The 16,568-nt window shown below is 37.0% G+C and overlaps 1 protein-coding gene across 2 annotated transcripts; it reads right to left on the reverse strand.

The window, feature by feature from the left end:
- Nucleotides 1–132: 132 nt before the first annotated feature.
- smc6 (structural maintenance of chromosomes 6) lies at nucleotides 133–16,495 on the reverse strand. 2 transcript variants are annotated; one of them, XM_065254524.1, is made up of 27 exons: nucleotides 16,441–16,495; nucleotides 15,807–15,961; nucleotides 15,382–15,499; nucleotides 15,153–15,258; nucleotides 13,517–13,653; nucleotides 13,380–13,441; nucleotides 13,047–13,127; nucleotides 12,830–12,931; nucleotides 12,373–12,492; nucleotides 12,202–12,297; nucleotides 11,039–11,185; nucleotides 9,503–9,591; nucleotides 9,157–9,321; nucleotides 8,885–9,063; nucleotides 8,594–8,795; nucleotides 8,408–8,522; nucleotides 8,130–8,293; nucleotides 7,325–7,460; nucleotides 7,042–7,122; nucleotides 6,789–6,959; nucleotides 6,006–6,143; nucleotides 5,760–5,905; nucleotides 3,963–4,088; nucleotides 2,965–3,070; nucleotides 2,024–2,176; nucleotides 1,836–1,933; nucleotides 133–495 (listed from the first exon to the last, which is right to left on the reverse strand). In XM_065254524.1, exons 2-27 carry the CDS (start codon nucleotides 15,945–15,947, stop codon nucleotides 417–419), a joined length of 3,258 nt encoding a protein of 1,085 aa, XP_065110596.1. In that variant the 5' UTR covers nucleotides 15,948–15,961; nucleotides 16,441–16,495; the 3' UTR covers nucleotides 133–416. The 2 variants fall into 2 exon arrangements, with proteins under 2 accessions (XP_065110596.1, XP_065110604.1); XM_065254532.1 differs by lacking the exon at nucleotides 16,441–16,495 and having other exon boundaries at nucleotides 15,787–15,927.
- Nucleotides 16,496–16,568: the final 73 nt, after the last annotated feature.

Here is a 16,568-nt window from a genome sequence, read left to right on the forward strand (position 1 = left end):
AGCGCAGGTGCTCAGATGTGTGCGAGCGTTACCACAAATCAAAAGGCTGAGAAGGCAAAACGAAGAACAGTTATATGAACTCAACATTGTGGTTTATGTAAAGGATGCAGGTATCAACTGACAAATGCAACATGTATTTACTCTGTAGAAACAGGAATGATGAAGAACAGGTGTTAACGGATATAAACTCAACAGCCAAGAGATGAGATCGACATGAATTGTTTTTTGCGAGAAGCAGAAATAATATTGTGAGGTAAAACACGCTTCATTTCATTCACACAGACCGATAAAAACAAGCAAATGATGGCACATGAACGCTATAAAATTACATAAAACTTCCATATGAATAAATAAACAAAGAACATAAATAAAACAAATCTAAAAGCAACACATCGATCACTACAGTATTTCTGTACCTAATGTCCATTCTCCTCTGTGTCTCGTTCTGGATCTTGAAGTTGGTGGATTTTAATATGAGCACTTTTAGGCAGATTGCTGAAAAAAATAATGCAAAGAAACATTACAGGTTTATGCAAAAACATAAAAAAGGGCTCGTATCTTAATTATTATTTCATTGCACTTTCAAATGTATTCCAAGCATTAATATGCAAAAAAAGACATCATGTAAAAAATAATTCAGTGTATCCAAACCTTTGACTGATAGCAAAGCACTTTTTTCTTTTTTTTACTTTAGCTTTGCTATGCTGTACAAAATGTGACCCTGGACCACAAAACTAGTCCTAAGTAGCACGGGTACACACTCCCCTAAAGGATTATTAGGAACACCTGTTCAATTTCTCATTAATGCAATGGTGTAATGTGTGGGGGATGTTTTAATGGCACACTTTAGGCCCCAATTGGGCATCATTTAAATGCCACGGCCTACCTTAGCATTGTTTCTGACCATGTCCATCACTTTATGACCACCATGTACCCATCCTCTGATGGCTACTTCCAGCAGGATAATGCACCATTTTACAAAGTTCGAATCATTTCAAATTGGTTTCTTGAACATGACAATGAGTTCACTGTACTAAAACAGCCCCAACAGTCACCAGATCTCAACCCAATAGAGCATCTTTGGGATGTGGTGGAACCGGAGCTTCGTGCCCTGGATGTGCATCCCACAAATCTCCATCAACTGCAAGATGCTATCCTATCAAAATGGGCCAACATTTCTAAAGAATGCTTTCAGCACCTTGTTGAATCAATGCCACATAGAATTAAGGCAGTTCTGAAGGTGAAAGAGGGTCAAACACAGTATTAGTATGGTGTTCCTAATAATCCTTTAGGGGCGTGTATTTGTAGCAATAGCCAAAAATGTCAAAATGTCTATTTTCTTCTATGCCAAAAATCATTAGGGTATTATGTAAGATCATGTTTCATATTTTCCTACCTTTAAAATATAAAAACTTTTATTTTTGTTGAGTGGATGCGGGTGCTAAGGACTTCATTTGGACAAATTTAAATATGATTTTCTCAATCCAATTCTATATTTCTAAAAAATACTGTCCTATCATAACAAACCATCGATCAATGGGAAGTTTAATTATTCAGCTTTCAGGTGATGTATAAATCTCAATTTGTTTTGCCTTTATTTGATAGACAGTAGGAGAGTACGTGAAAGTGCAGGGTGGGGAGAGGAGTACGAGATCGGCCAAGGACCGAGAATCGAACTTGGGTCGCCAAAAGTGCATCTGCACCATATGTTGGAGCACTGCCCCCTACACCATCGGCTCTTACTAAATCTTTTTTTTTTTACCCTCATGACTGGTTTTGTGGTCCAGGGACACAAATAATCACAGTGGCTTCATACTGTAGATGCAAATGTTTACCTGGTGCTCTGAGGTGTGATGAAGATGAACTGTCTGAGCTGCTGACGTTCGGACAGCTCCAGAAGCAGATCCAATGAAATCTGGCGATTGTGCATATCCTTGTGTATACAAACAAGAACCATTTTTTAAATATACAGTACATATAAAATAATAATAATAATACTGAAAGTGTGTGCAAGTGTTCATACCATGTAGACATCAAACTCATCCAGGCATCTGAAGGGCGACTCCGTGATTTCCCAGAGAGACAGAAGGAAGCAGACGGTGGAGAAGGAACGCTCCCCACCTGACAGAGATCGCATGTCACTCACGCTGTCGTTCTCTCGTCCGGGAGGCTTCACCTGAGTAAGACCAATTAACATACATGACTCATGAATCATGTGATGTGCAATGTGAAAAAACCTATTGCATGTTTTTAAAGCATTTATATGTCACATTTGTTGTACAGTCTTAAACTTATGCTCATTTAAACATACAATATTGTTGTTTTATTGTCATTGTGCGTTAAATTACTGTATTACAGTAATGACAATAAAAATAATTATAATCTTAAAGGGGACATATCATAAAAATCTGACTTTTTCCATGTTTAAGGGTTATAACTGGGTCCAAAGTGATTGAATCAAACTAGAAAATGTGAAAAAGATCAACCCAGTAACATAGTTTTGGTAAACCACTCTCTGCAAGCATGTGAAAAAATTGCTAATTGAAATTTGGCTCCCCCTGTGATGTCAGAAGGGGATAATACCGCCCCTTAATCTGCACTATCCAACCACGGCAACGATGTTTAGTCATTTGCATTTAAAGGACACACCCAAAACAACAAATTTTTGCTCACATCTACAAAGTGGCAATTTTAACATGCTATAATAAATGATCTATTATTTTGAGCTAAAACATCACAAATGTACACCAAAGTAAAAAAGTCTTGTGAAATGTCCTCTCTTATCTGAAAGTAATGTCTGGACATATAACAGTAATAAGAATTTAGAAGAAAAGTTTTTAATCATGAGTATAATAAGAATGAATTTAAATCGAAACACACAATTAAACTATTAGTAAAACTATTAAACAAGCACATAGGCAAACAAATATCACTCATATAGGGAAATATTTAAAAGTAACTTACCGAAATGGACAGCGTTTCGTTGTTGTGGTCAAACATCATGGAGCCACAACACTGCAACTTTATCATGAAGTTGTTGAAATACAACTTACACCTTACAGAAAGCGATCTGACAAAACAACACAATTTACATATTCAGACACAAACCGAATCAAACTCTAAACTAACCTGACTAAACATTTACAAATACAACTTAAAAGTCCATATAAATCTGATATTAAATGTGTTCCCAGTTTGTCACACCACAGAAAAATGTGTTATTAACCACCCAGCCAAATTTAAAAATGAAAAAAAAAATCTTAGAAAAACGGGCAGGATTATCTGCTCTCAAACACTAGGGGCGTGTCCGATGGCACCACTAAAACCACGCCCACTCATGAGACTCACGCTTACTCATCCCTATAAACTTTTAAATACAGATACAACCTAAATGGATGCTCGGGATTGTGTTAGGGGCGGGGCCATGCTCAGTGGCTCCAGTGCATCATCGAGCCACTGTTTTAGCCCCGCCCAAATTCTGAAAATAGAAATGCAATTCAGCATAGTTGACAATCTTTGTAATGTATCAGCAATACATTTTTAATATTTATAATCTGTTCAGAAACAATTCTGTAAAATGAATTTACAAGGACTTTAATAAACAAGTTAAACAGTAAACACGTTTCCTTATAGAAAAGTAATTTTCTTTACACACCAGTGATGGCTGACACTGATGTTTGAGAAACTTTTAAGGTATATTTTAATCCATTTAGCTACTAATGTGCCTAATGCAGATGCACTCAAATGTAAAAAGACATTTGGTTAAAATCACTGCACATATGGTGAAGAAAGCTAATAACATAAAACATTCTTCCATTAGTATAATGACCAATCAGGATGGATGTTCAAATCATCATTTTGCCTTAATCCAAAATAGCAAATTAAATTTGTCACCTTCTGCATATATTACCAATCATTATATGCCATTTATCTTTTAGCATCACTGCTTGTGTTAAAGTTACCGTCTCAATATCTTGTATCGAGCCTGTCGATCTGTCATGATGTTGTCCAGGCGATCAATAAACTTCTTCAGATCCCTCAGCTGGTTGGATTTGCTTTTGTAATTAACATGAGCCTCTGCATACTCTCTGAAAAATGCATTGATAAAGCATTTATTGTAATTTTCTGTAAATATTTACATTTATTTACTAAAGCATTTAAAGGAGACATATCATGCTAAATCCACTTTCTTAGCTCTTAAATGCATTTTGTTGTATATTTGTAGTGTTTAGAAGTACATAAAAGTTGAAATTAGTCTCTTCAGGTGCTTTGTTGATATCTTTATATTCTGTTTTGGTCATATTTTCCAACCTGTTCTGATTTTTCTATTATCTATTACGTTTTTTGAACAATTACGTCACAGTATTTGCAGTGGAACTGCCGAATAAGGACATCGACTCCCAGCCCAACACTTCGAGCAATCCGCCATTTTCAATTTCTCGCTGCGATATTGTAGTCCAAGCTCAAGGATGCAGAAGTTACGAGAGTGTAAATCAAAATGTTCGGTTGTTCAACCTGTGCCTGGTTGAGTTTTATTTTTCACGGAAATGTCATTTTTAAGTGCGCGAAGCACTTCAAGGATAACTATTTCACCAACCTCCACCAGTATAAAGTAGGATTTGCCGATAGACTTCGTCTGATTGAGGGGTCAATTACTTCTATCTTTGAAGACGACGAGCAGAGCACTTCGGTAAGCTGTAAATAACTTTAAAAACAGTAAAGTACACGGTGGTCATGGTTTAGCAGTGCTGTTTCTCAATCCGAAGGCTGCAGCCTGCGGAAGTCGCATGTGGTCATCACCCGGGATTAAGTTATAGCATATTACAACAACTTACAATTAACTAAGAATAATAGTCAACTTTATAATTGTTAATATTCTGAAATAAGACAGCCGGCATTAACACACCATTGCGATAACTCCATATGAAGACGTTGTTCTGCAGGTTCATCGTCTTCATTTTCATCTCGCTCCATTTCCGACTCTGGCGCGAACATATAAGGCTGGATGGACAAGTCTTCCGTTGTTGACATTTTGTGAATAACGAGTGAATAAAAAGTTTCTGTGCCGCTAGATAATCGTATCTCTGCTATAAAACTACAAAAATGGCCGAACGGGGTGGAGTTGACACCGAGTGTCAACTCTGCAACCTGGAGAGGGGTAGGGTATGACGTGCATTTAACAAGACAGTACCAAAACGAGTTGCTCTCAGATGCACATCAGAAAAGGGGTAGAAAGGGGGCATGTGGGGCTATAATAATGAGGAATTCAGACCCAAGCATTGCAGTTTCGCTTTATATAGACCACAAATAGATGATTTATATGTAAAAAGGACAGATTTAAAAGCATGATATGTCTGCTTTAAGACTCATAGCCAAACTGCTAAAATACATCAGGAAAACTAAAGACACATTAAGGAATGCTCCAGGTGGAAAAAAAACATTTAACTTTCACATTTCTGTCTTTGAACCCTCAAATGCATTGGCACTTTTTTATTTAATGTTTACTTAAAACTTCAAACTTAAAACAAAATCAAGACATTCGCTATGAAAATAGTTCGCCCAAAAATGAAAATTTTGATTTACATAGTAGGAAAAACAAATACGATATGATGGAATTCAATGGGTACAATAAGCTGTGTGTTTCCCATCATTTATCAAAATATGTTTTGTGTTCATCAGAAAAAAGAAATTCATAACATGAGGATGAAAAAATAAATTTTTGGGTGAACTATCCCTTTAACAATGATATACGTGCGTACCGGATGACTTGTTCCTTGTCCCCGTGGTTTCTCTCGTGCGAGTTGATCTTCTGTCGCAGGCGTGTAATCTCAACGTCAATACTTTTCGTACTCAGATTCACGTGCGGTCGCTCAGGACAGATTTCTTTGGCTTTGGCTTCAAATGCCTTTATAAAACAATTCAAACATTTACCAAATCTCATACCTTGGAGCATTGTCTATTGCTCTTTTTATCCCAATAGTGGTATAAACGTGAATCGTAAATACCCGAGTTTCCTCTTCTTTAAGAGACAATTCTGCTCTCATGGTTTGAATATTGTCCTGATGGCTCTTTAGTTTCTTCGTCAAGATCTGCATGGTTTGATCCAGTTTACTGTACTCAGACTCGGCTTTCACCTGCTCCTCCTTTAGAAAAAAATCAATCAATCTGTCATTTGTCAAAGTGCTTTGCCTATTTTTATTTTCGTGCTTGAAAATGACCTACAAAACCTGAAGACTAACAATAACACAAAAAATTACAATTACAATCAATGCAAATACTACATTAAAGGGGTCATATGATGAGATTTTTTTTAAGATGTAAAATAAGTACTTGGTGTCCCCAGAATACATATGTAAAGTTTTAGCTCAAAATACTCCACAGGTAATTAATTAGAACATGTTAAAATTGCCACTTTGTAGGCCTGAGCAAAAATTTGACTTTTTGGGTGTGTCCTTTAAAATGCAAATGAGCTGACGATATGCAAACACTGCAATGATGATGGTTTGTTGCAATTGAAACTCAATTGTGCTGTCAATAATTTTTTCTCTCTCTGCAATAAATGGCAGTGCCGTAATTGGATAGTGCAGATTAAGGGGGATATTAAGATCCCCTTCTGACATCACAAGGGGAGCTAAATTTCAATGAACTTATTTTCACATGCTTGCAGATAACGGTTTACCAAAACTAAGTTACTGGGTTGATCCAATCTGGGGACCCAATTATATCACTTAGAAAAAGTCAGATTTTCATGGTTTTTCCCCTTTAAATCCTAAAATGACCTCTCTGACCTTTATCTGCTCCACCTCATCTGATAGACGTTCCATTTTATTTTTCACATCTTTATATTGCTGATTAATATTCATGAGCGATCTCTCATGTTTCTTCAAATCTTTCTGTGCGTCCGTCACAGTTCTCCTCTGCGATTCAATCTTCTGCTGGTTCTCTCGTGCATCTTCTTCCTGCACATTTTACAATCACATTATTTCATGCCATACATCCATACCGATTGTTATAGACTGTGAGAATACATGAACTCCTCACCAGCGAGCTGATGTCCTCAGTTTGAGGTTCTTCAACGTTCTCCAGCTCTGTTATAGAAGCTTTAACCTTATTGATATTTTCCTAAAAGCACAACAACTATTGGTCGGACACCAAAGCCAATAAAGAGCACACACACACGATGATGATCTGCACATGAAGATACTGGCACTCCACAAACCATAAGATTTGACTCATTTTTACTTCATACACATTTATTTTTGAGTTTGACAAGCATCACCAAACATCTGTGAATATACAGTGATGTCACAGTGTTGCTTAATACCTGATTATGTTTGCAGGTCACGATGACACTGCGCAGTTTCTCCTCCATGGACTGAATGTCTTCCTTTACTGACCTCAAGTGAAGCTGGAATCTGGAGAGCTGAGCCTGATTATTCTCCACCTCAGACTCCACCAAACTGTACATCAAATCAAACATAGTTCAACTTTATTTGTCTCGGTCTCATATCCACTGTAGTGTTGTAGCTTGTGAATTTAATTTCACCAAGCAGGACGAGGATCACCATTTGTCTTGAAACAACCAATCAGATTTAGTCATGTTGGTTTTAGGCATGGTTCATTCAATTATTTCCCTTTGATTTGAATAGGGGTAAGCTACTGTAAGATTAAAGGGATAGTTCACCCAAAACTGAAAATTTTGTCTTCATTTGCTCACCCTCATGTTGTTACAAACCTGTATAATTTATTTGTTTTATTATTTTGTCTATTTGGTGTAATATGTGTTTTATGGTTAAAAAAACAAATTATTTTCTAGATACCATAATTTTTTGTTGGTCCTCTATGTCCTGTCTCTCCGAAACGCATTGATTTTGTACAAAGCTCATCATTCTGATCGATCAACTTGTGGCTTAAGCAGAACGTGACGGATTGGTAAGGATACTAAAACATAAAACCATGTTTACATTTTTATACAGGTTTCTAACAACTTGAGGGTGAGTAAATAATGACAGTATTTTCATTTTTGGGTGAACTATCCATTTAACAGTTGAAATGAAATTTTGATGCTTGAACCAGACTTTAGCCTGGTTTTCACAGACACATCACATATTTGTGAAAGTGACACTTGCCGGATTTCTGCCTCTGGATCGCCACCAAGATACTTGACCAGAACTTCATTTTCAGGAGTGTAATAGCGATTGCTGAACACTTGATCGCCCTCGGCAGTGAAGGCCTCGCGACAGTTTTTTGGAGGTCTCGACCCCTGCATGACTTTCCTTGCACGAGCTTTTTCCTGAGATGAAGAAATCATTTCGCTGTGAGTCTCAAAACAAACACTGTTTGTTTTATTTGAAACGATTTTGTCACCCTATTCCCAAAACACAGAGAGATTTTTCAAGGCCCTTACCTTGATAATCAGAATACTCTCGATGCTCCTCATGTCAATGAGACAGTTTGTTATCACCGGGTTCTCAATATTGAGGGCGTCCAGCACGGATGGAAACTCAGGATGGCAGACCCCACTAACAAAAACATCACAATATGTAGATTACCATCGTAATAATACGAAATAGCGCACACAAGTATTTCTTACCGGCCTTGAAGTTTATAAGCGCGGTCTGTGAAACGGCACACTATTATTTGAGGCCTACTGCCTCTGGGAAAATACGGCGACATCAGTTCCTGCAAAACTTTCTCATCCTTGTAATTGTCGCAGCAGAAGGTCTTCATGAAACTGCGTAGGCAGCTCTCAACAGCCACAACTAAACTGGGATCTTTCAGACTGATGCACGCACCTGTGATAAAAAAAAAGTACATTAAGGGTTATATTTAATCATGCATGGTTTAGCTAACCAGTTAATGCTTTCTTTCAGGATTTGGTCACCTAGTGGTCCCACTGGTTTCTTGATGAATCGGCCCTGGGCAAAAGCTCTGTCGATGGATTGCAACAACTCCGGCATGCTGTCACCAAACCGTCTCAATCTGTTTGACCTGCTGGCCATGAGCTGTTTTTTTCTCTTTAGTTTGGACTCCAGACATACCTGGATTTCTTTTTCCTCCATGCTGAAAAGGTAAGATTGAAATAGTGTTAAATATTAAGAGGATGATTAGCCTTCTCTAATAATTTAAACCCATCCAACCAGTTTATAACTTTACCTGAGTTTATCATACTCCTCTCTCCCTTTGAGAAGAGCTTGCTGTTTGTCTTTAATCTCTTGATTTAGCACGTTGGACTCGGCCTCAAGTTTCTCCAGCTGCTTTTTGAAGGCAGATATTTTCTTCAAACGCTGCATTTGCTCTGCCTCATGGCTTCTTCTGAGACTGTTTAGGATGTGAGAATGAGTCCAATCATTTACATTTGAAGCAGAAAATCAATATATAAAGTCGATAGATGTTGGTCAACTACTAGAACTCTAAGCAAATGGCTGCAGAATTCCTGTATGTATACTTGTATGTAAGAAATGTATACTGAATGACATGAATAGCCTCACAATGAACTTACCTGTGATTTATTTTGTGAATTCTGTCCTGAAGCAGGCATTGCTCCTTTTCTAACTGTTTCAATTTATTCTCAGCACAGACGTAAATCACCTGTAAAACCGGCACGCAAAAAAATTATGCAAAATCTTTAGAACATCAACAAGAGGCCTGTTGACTGGAAATAGCCAAACGTTACTACGTGTGAATTATTAGGCATTCCAATTAAAATCAATCAAAATGCAGTTGGTATGTTTTGATTTAAAGGAACACCCTGACTTACTGGGACTTTTTAGCTTATTCACCGTATCCCCCAGAGTTAGATAAGTCCATACATACCTTTTTCATCTCCATACGTGCCGAACTCTGTCTGACGCACCCACGGCTAGCCTAGCTTAGCACAAAGACTGGAAGTAAATGGCTCCAGCTAGCATACTGCTCCCAATAAGTTACGAAATAATGGCATCATTTTCCTATTTATATTTTGTGATTTGTATAGTCACAGCGTGTACAAATAACAAGGCCATATGAGACACAGCCATCTTTTACCTGTATACATTCTGGGAACTATATTTTCAAAAGACGAAGCACTGCTACTTGGGCGGAGTGATAAGCACAACACTTGCAGTATGCTAGCTGGAGCCTAACATACTGCAAATTTACTTCAAGTCTTTGTGCTAAGCTAGGCTAGCGGTGGGTGGGTCAGACAGAGTTACGGGACGCACGGAAATGAAAATGGTATTTATGGACTTATCTAACTCTGGGGATACGGTGAATAAGCTAAAGCCTTGCTTTAAGCCTTCATAACTAAAATAAATATAGCTATGTAGCACAATAAAAACCTGATAACATAATTATAAAATTTTTTGACTAAAACCTTAAAAACTGAGTTATCTCGTTTTGGAACCAAACTCTTCAAATGCACGCAAATATAAAAACTTTGACTATTTACCAATCATCTTGTCTTCTTGTATTATAAACTGCGTTTCCATTACAAATTTGCGCAAAACTTTTGCTTTATTTCTCAATGTCAACAAAAAATTATTGCGAAATGACGGCATTTCCATTAACCAATGATATGCGACTGAAAATTAGATTTTCCTCTTGCAAGAAGTCATTCCGAACATAATGTCGACTGATGATGGTAGGTTTACTAATATCACATCCACCGCACTAGGCATCATTTTTAAGGTGTTTCTTGTAGGTAATAGTACATTATTTTAAATCTAAAGAGATGTAGGAGTGTTATCCAAATATTATTGGCAAGGAAAGCACTTATGGAGGTGTTTCTAGGAATGCGAAAGTTGCAGTTTTACAAAATACAACTTTTCCGAATTGCCTGAAAAACCACCTCATGCAAGTGTAAAAACGTGTTTGCAATATGGGAGTTTTCGCGAAATTGACGTGTTTCCATTGGTCGTATTTTTAATTTGCAATGTCAATTTGCGCAATTTCAAGGGTAATGAAAACGCAGCTACAGTCAAGCAAACCTGCTTGCGTTCCCCAGAAGAAAGTTACAATTTGAATATATTTTCAACTAACATAACACAACAGATCTCACCTCCTGGTTTTTCTGCGCTTTAGATTTAACTTTAATTTCTTCCTTGAATTTTCGACTCTCTTCTGCCAAACTGTCCTGCTCTTCGGTTAACCTCCAAATCTTTTGTTGGATTTCTTGTGATTTCTTTTCAGAAACAGAAACTTTGTTCTGGAAAACCAGAAAGGGAAACAACCATTACCTTGGCATTTTTAAGGTATTTTTTTACTTTTTAGTTATTCTGCGAACAGTTAAATTATGTTAATCAATAACATCTGTCATGAATCACAAGGCGGAAAACCCAGATGCAGACGTTTACACACAAAAGTTTTTGTACAGTAACATAAAGGCCCGTGAGGGGGCAAAACAACTGACAGAACTCACGGGACAGGAAACATAGCATCACATGGGACAAAACGAACCAGCACAGAACAGCAAACACAAGGGCACTAAATAGGGGAGTAAATGATGAGGGTGTAGGTGACATGAATGAAACAATAATATCATAAATAACAAGAAGATGAAGGGGTGGGGTCAGGAGACAAGACAACCAAACAAAACATGTGGGACAAGGCGGCAGGACCATGACAGCATCAGTACAAAGACACTGGAGAAGTTAAAGGAACAATGTCAAAACAAACAAATCAATGTATCGAAAAAAACACAATTTTTACGTGCAGGAAAAAGAAAACTTACAGGTGGTTTACTTCTAGTTTGTTTTACACATTAAACTAGGATAGGATATGATACTGCAAACTACAAATGACCAAACAATTACGCTATTGCTAACACACTGACTGTCTCTTTACATATATGCAGAATATTTTGGGTATTTCTACTATTTAAATGGATGTTTCACCCAAAAATGAAAATTCGGTCATCATTGACATTGAGTTTCTTTATTCTGTTGAACACAAAATAATTTATTTAAAAGTGGTAAGCACACAGTTAATGGTAACCCATTGACTTCCATAGTAGAAAAGATAAATACTATGGAAGTCAATGGGTATCATCAACTGTGTGCTTACCATCATTTATCAATTTTTTTTATTTTGTGTTCAAGATAACAAAGAAACTCAAACAGATTTGAAACAGCATGAAGGTGAGTAAATACATTTTTGGGAAATTATCCCTTTAATAAACATTTACATTTTTAAAAACAAAAACAATGCTTCCCAACAACAAACCTGACAAAGCTCCAGCTTTTCTTTGAGCTTAAATTCAGATTCTTCTCGTTCGATTTGTTCCTTGAGCTGTTCAACTTGACATTCCATCTCTCGCACCTACAAGCAACAGAGATGCTTCAACACAGCCCACTTTCACACTTCTGCAAAATGTGTTAAAACATCATACTGTACCAAACACCACGCCATCTTCTGTTTCAGGTCCTCCAGCGTTCGTCTCAGATCGTCAAGGGATGATAAAGATTCATATCTCTCTTTCTTTTGCAAGAACAACTGCCTGAGGTCTTTTAGACACTAGAAATACAGTGAATACAGTGCAAGATATTTTCACCCTGTGATTTCACAACAACACAGATTTATACTGTAAAAATTGTCGCCATGATAAAAGCATTGGAGTTGCAATGACAAGTTAATGGGTCAAATTCCAAACACAGTAATGTTTATTTATTACGCTGTAAAGTGCCTAAATGTAATGAAGTGTATATTTGTTAAAATGATTACTATTCCAATTTAAAACCTTTAAGTCTTAACAATGTTCTTGTCACACTACGTATTCAAGCCATGACACACACAAACTGTGCACGACAAAGTATGAACAATGGATTGACAAAAATAAAAAACACATGGTCACCTCCTCTTGTCTTTCCACCTGGTCACGTGTAACGGCTTTAGTCTGTTTGATGTGAATGTAATCCCTCTTCATCTGCTCCAGAAGAGTTGCTTTCATGAAAAACTTCAAGGAAGAAAGATATTGTGAATGCAACTAGAAGCCTTTTACAAAGCCAGGATTAGCAACAAAACTTTAGCTATTGTTAAAAGATCTGATATCACTTTTTAAACAAAATCACCTTGTATTTGTCCGTCTCATTTTTTGAATGCAGGAATTGTTTACTCATTTCCTGGTTGAGGATTGACACTGGATTATCAACCTGTAACATGAAATCAATTAAAAACATAAACGAAAAATAATAAGCCAAAGTTTAGAAGTAGTGATCTGAACCAACAAGACGTTAGAGCGGTTACGCACGTGCACAGCTGAGGTCAAAGACCTCGACACAAACATGTGGTTTGTGGTTAATGTAACCAGGAATGGTTGAATGGAACAGTTCATTACAACTTTAAATCTTAAAGAAAACGACACAGTATTTGTAAGAAATTGCATTGAAAGTTATGAAACAAACCTGGATGTTGAAATGGTCCAGTATAGCAGTTAACTCCTCCTTCTTTGTGGATATAACGTGCCCTAAAAATAGAGCAGATATGAATATGTGAAAGAAGTAGAAAGGAAGCTAACATGTTCAAAGAAATGAGATATTACCTGTTTTATTCTTAATCTTACAAGTCCTGCAGCCATCACTTGTGATCCGATGCTCGATACAGATACTGTCTCCATAAGTCTCGATCTTATAGGCCTCCTTCCCTCTGTTCTTTAATTTCACTTTAATATCTGCAGCGCTGTACACAAAGTGCCACAGAGTGATTACCACAAGAGATGCTATAATATTAAAAACTTTCTCACTTGTAGTTCAGTTCCCTTAGTTCTTTGGTCTGAACTAAAAAAGAAACCAAAAATTGTTCCCTGTTCACACTGGTGAATTGAACCCAAAATCATAAGGTCAAAATCTCTTGTGTATGTATGTTGAAATGCATTTTACAGACCATCCTAAACAATGCTGCGTACTAAGCTAAATGAGTTAATTGCTGGTGTGTACCTAAGATAGGGTGACCATACATGCAATTCTTCCCGGACGCGTCCTGGACAGAATTCGGGTGCGTCTACGTCATAGAGGATTATTATTATTATTATTATTACAAACAAGCAACCGTTACATTTTAAGGTAAGAATGAAACTATGATTGTATGTCTTATGTTTTTAACTGAATGGCGTATGTGGTCAACAAATATGACTTCCGGAAGACGCACAGAAATCCTGGCCAGGATGCGTCCGTAAAATGGCACGTATGGTAACCCTAACATATGATATGAGGATATTTTTAAATGTGGAAAACTGGTGAAGAGTTTATAAAATGTTTAAAGAGCTTTTGAGGTCACCTTTTGTGTCCACATCTGGTACATTAAGATGTGTTTGGTAACATTTTAATTAATTTGCAGCAGAGTGCATTTGAAAGCAGACTTTTCAGAGTCTCTGTCCTCTGGTTTGGTGCGCACCAAGGTTTGGGTGGCAGCGTTTACGCTTGCTTAAATATACTGCACCAAGAAATCACACCTAACCAAATTTGCCACCCTAAGGGCATGTTCATAGTTGACATGTTTGGTTTGATTAAAACAAACTCTGGTGCGATTGCTCGGTTGGTGCGTTTTTTTTTTTAGGAAATATGAATGCTGCCCCTTGAACTTTGGTGCGCACTAAACAAGTGAACCGAGACCGCTGAAAAGGTGGGTCTCGGTCTGCTTCCTAACAAACTGTAATGTGATTCGACTGATATTTGAACACACATGGATTAGAGTCAGCACAACGAACCAAAAACATGATCTGATATCACAAGACGCAACCCTGATTTTACAGCGGGATGAGTGGTGTATGCATAAACAAAATGAGCAGCGGAGAGGTAAAGAACCTTATTAACATTTGATCCATCGAATATATGCTGGACAATGCACAAAATGCCTATTAAATGTGATAGTAAAATATCTTCATGAGCTCTCAGCTGTTAATAATACATTAATAAAGATGCATAAAATGAGCATGTTTACTTCAGCATTGTTGTGTGGATGACTAGTGTCGCATAAAATTCGTCATAAAGAGCCTTCCAATTGGGTGGTGACCTTATCCTTACGCATTAAAGTTAGTTATTTTCAGGTTCCCTTATAAAATGCTAAGCGAACCATGACTTAATAAATTGTTTTCTTTTTCAGTAAAACAAACCAAACTAAAAGTATGAACACACCCTAAGAGATTGACACCTTGCTAGTACCATTTTAAACAAACTAACCTCTCTCCATATTTTACAAAACCCTTCAAAGATGCTCCTCTGTTGGTTGTGGTTGCTTTTCCACCAAGCCCCACTATAAGCGCTGTCAAAATGGCACTTTTCCCACCTTACAAATTACACAAAAAATAAAGTTCATATATAATATGGAAATAATTAACTACTATTAAAATAGTAAATGTCTATATTACCATTACCGATAATCATTCTCATAAATTCTGGTGGTACTTACTTCCATTGTTACCAACAATGAAGTTTACATTTGGTCCGAAGCTGAACGGTCCAAATAAATTATGATTCATGAAGTTCTTCAAAGTGATATTTTCAATGACACCTATATCTCCAACACTCTGAAAGAAAACACAATAATAAACATTAATTGAAGTTGGAACATCACAATCCTCATAATGAAACATTATCAAGATCACTCCAACCCATAAAAACCAACAAAGGTGCTTTTCTAAACATCTGTTTGTCGTTATGCACAATGAAACTGTCTTGATCCACAATGCAATGACAAAATATTGTACGGTACAGTAATCTGACATTTTCAAATATACTGCTAGATAAAAGACTTTGGTGAATTAAGTTTTTTCCATTATACCCAATTACTCTCATGTTGTACAGGTATACACACAATTTAATGATTAAACTGACAGAAGCAGAGAGCGGCTGGTCTTGCTGGCCTCCATCCTCTTCATCAACATCCATCTCATCCTGAACACACGTTTTTCCCTCCGTCCTAGGAGTTTTAGAGGGTTTTTCAACATCAATGACACAGGACCTCCTCTTATTCATGACTGATGCCTAACCTAGAGGAAAGACAGAATATTATTACTGTTTAAAACAAACTACTAGCAACCACTAGTTGTACTCACTGATCTGGTTGTACTACATCACAAAAACACATCGCACCAGCATGCACCTATAAACATAACAGTCTGCCGGTATAGGGATGCGCCTTACAATAGACTAGTTAAAAATAACTAACGAGTCTAACTACTTTGCAGTTCATGTTGCACAAACCCGTTCACAACCCCAATATTAAAAACATAAAGATTTAAAAGCACACTAGGAATTAAAAACGTCATTCAGATGACAGAAACGCGCTACTTTGCATACTTGTCGACACACAAAGATAAACAAAAGGTGCACATGCGAACACGCATGAAAACTGACATTTAACAGGTAAGTTAACCAGATCGTTTAAAAGTTTATCAAATTCACATTCGCGTAAGTATTTTAAATTATATTGCGCCTAAATTGCATCACATAAAGAAACTGGACTTACTCATTCCTCAACATCTGGTGCATTTCAAGACTTCCTGGTTTGATGGACAGCGAACTCAAAAAAAAAAAAAAAAATTGACAGCGAACTCCACCCTCAAAATACAACATGACTAAAACCATGAAGTCTAC

The sequence above is a fragment of the Paramisgurnus dabryanus genome, chromosome 17 (genome assembly GCF_030506205.2).
Source record: "Paramisgurnus dabryanus chromosome 17, PD_genome_1.1, whole genome shotgun sequence".
In the NCBI taxonomy this organism is placed as follows: Eukaryota; Metazoa; Chordata; class Actinopteri; order Cypriniformes; family Cobitidae; genus Paramisgurnus; species Paramisgurnus dabryanus.

Bases quoted from the DNA above. Each gene is read 5' to 3' on its own strand.
- smc6 (XM_065254524.1), bottom strand. From the start codon at position 15,947: ATGAATAAGAGGAGGTCCTGTGTCATTGATGTTGAAAAACCCTCTAAA. The intron at 12,493-12,829 runs GTGACCATGTGT...CTGTATTTCTAG, and splicing joins AGGTGGAAAGACAAGAGGAG to TGTCTAAAAGACCTCAGGCA. The intron at 8,523-8,593 runs GTAAGAAATACT...TGTTTTTGTTAG, and splicing joins GCTTATAAACTTCAAGGCCG to TGGGGTCTGCCATCCTGAGT.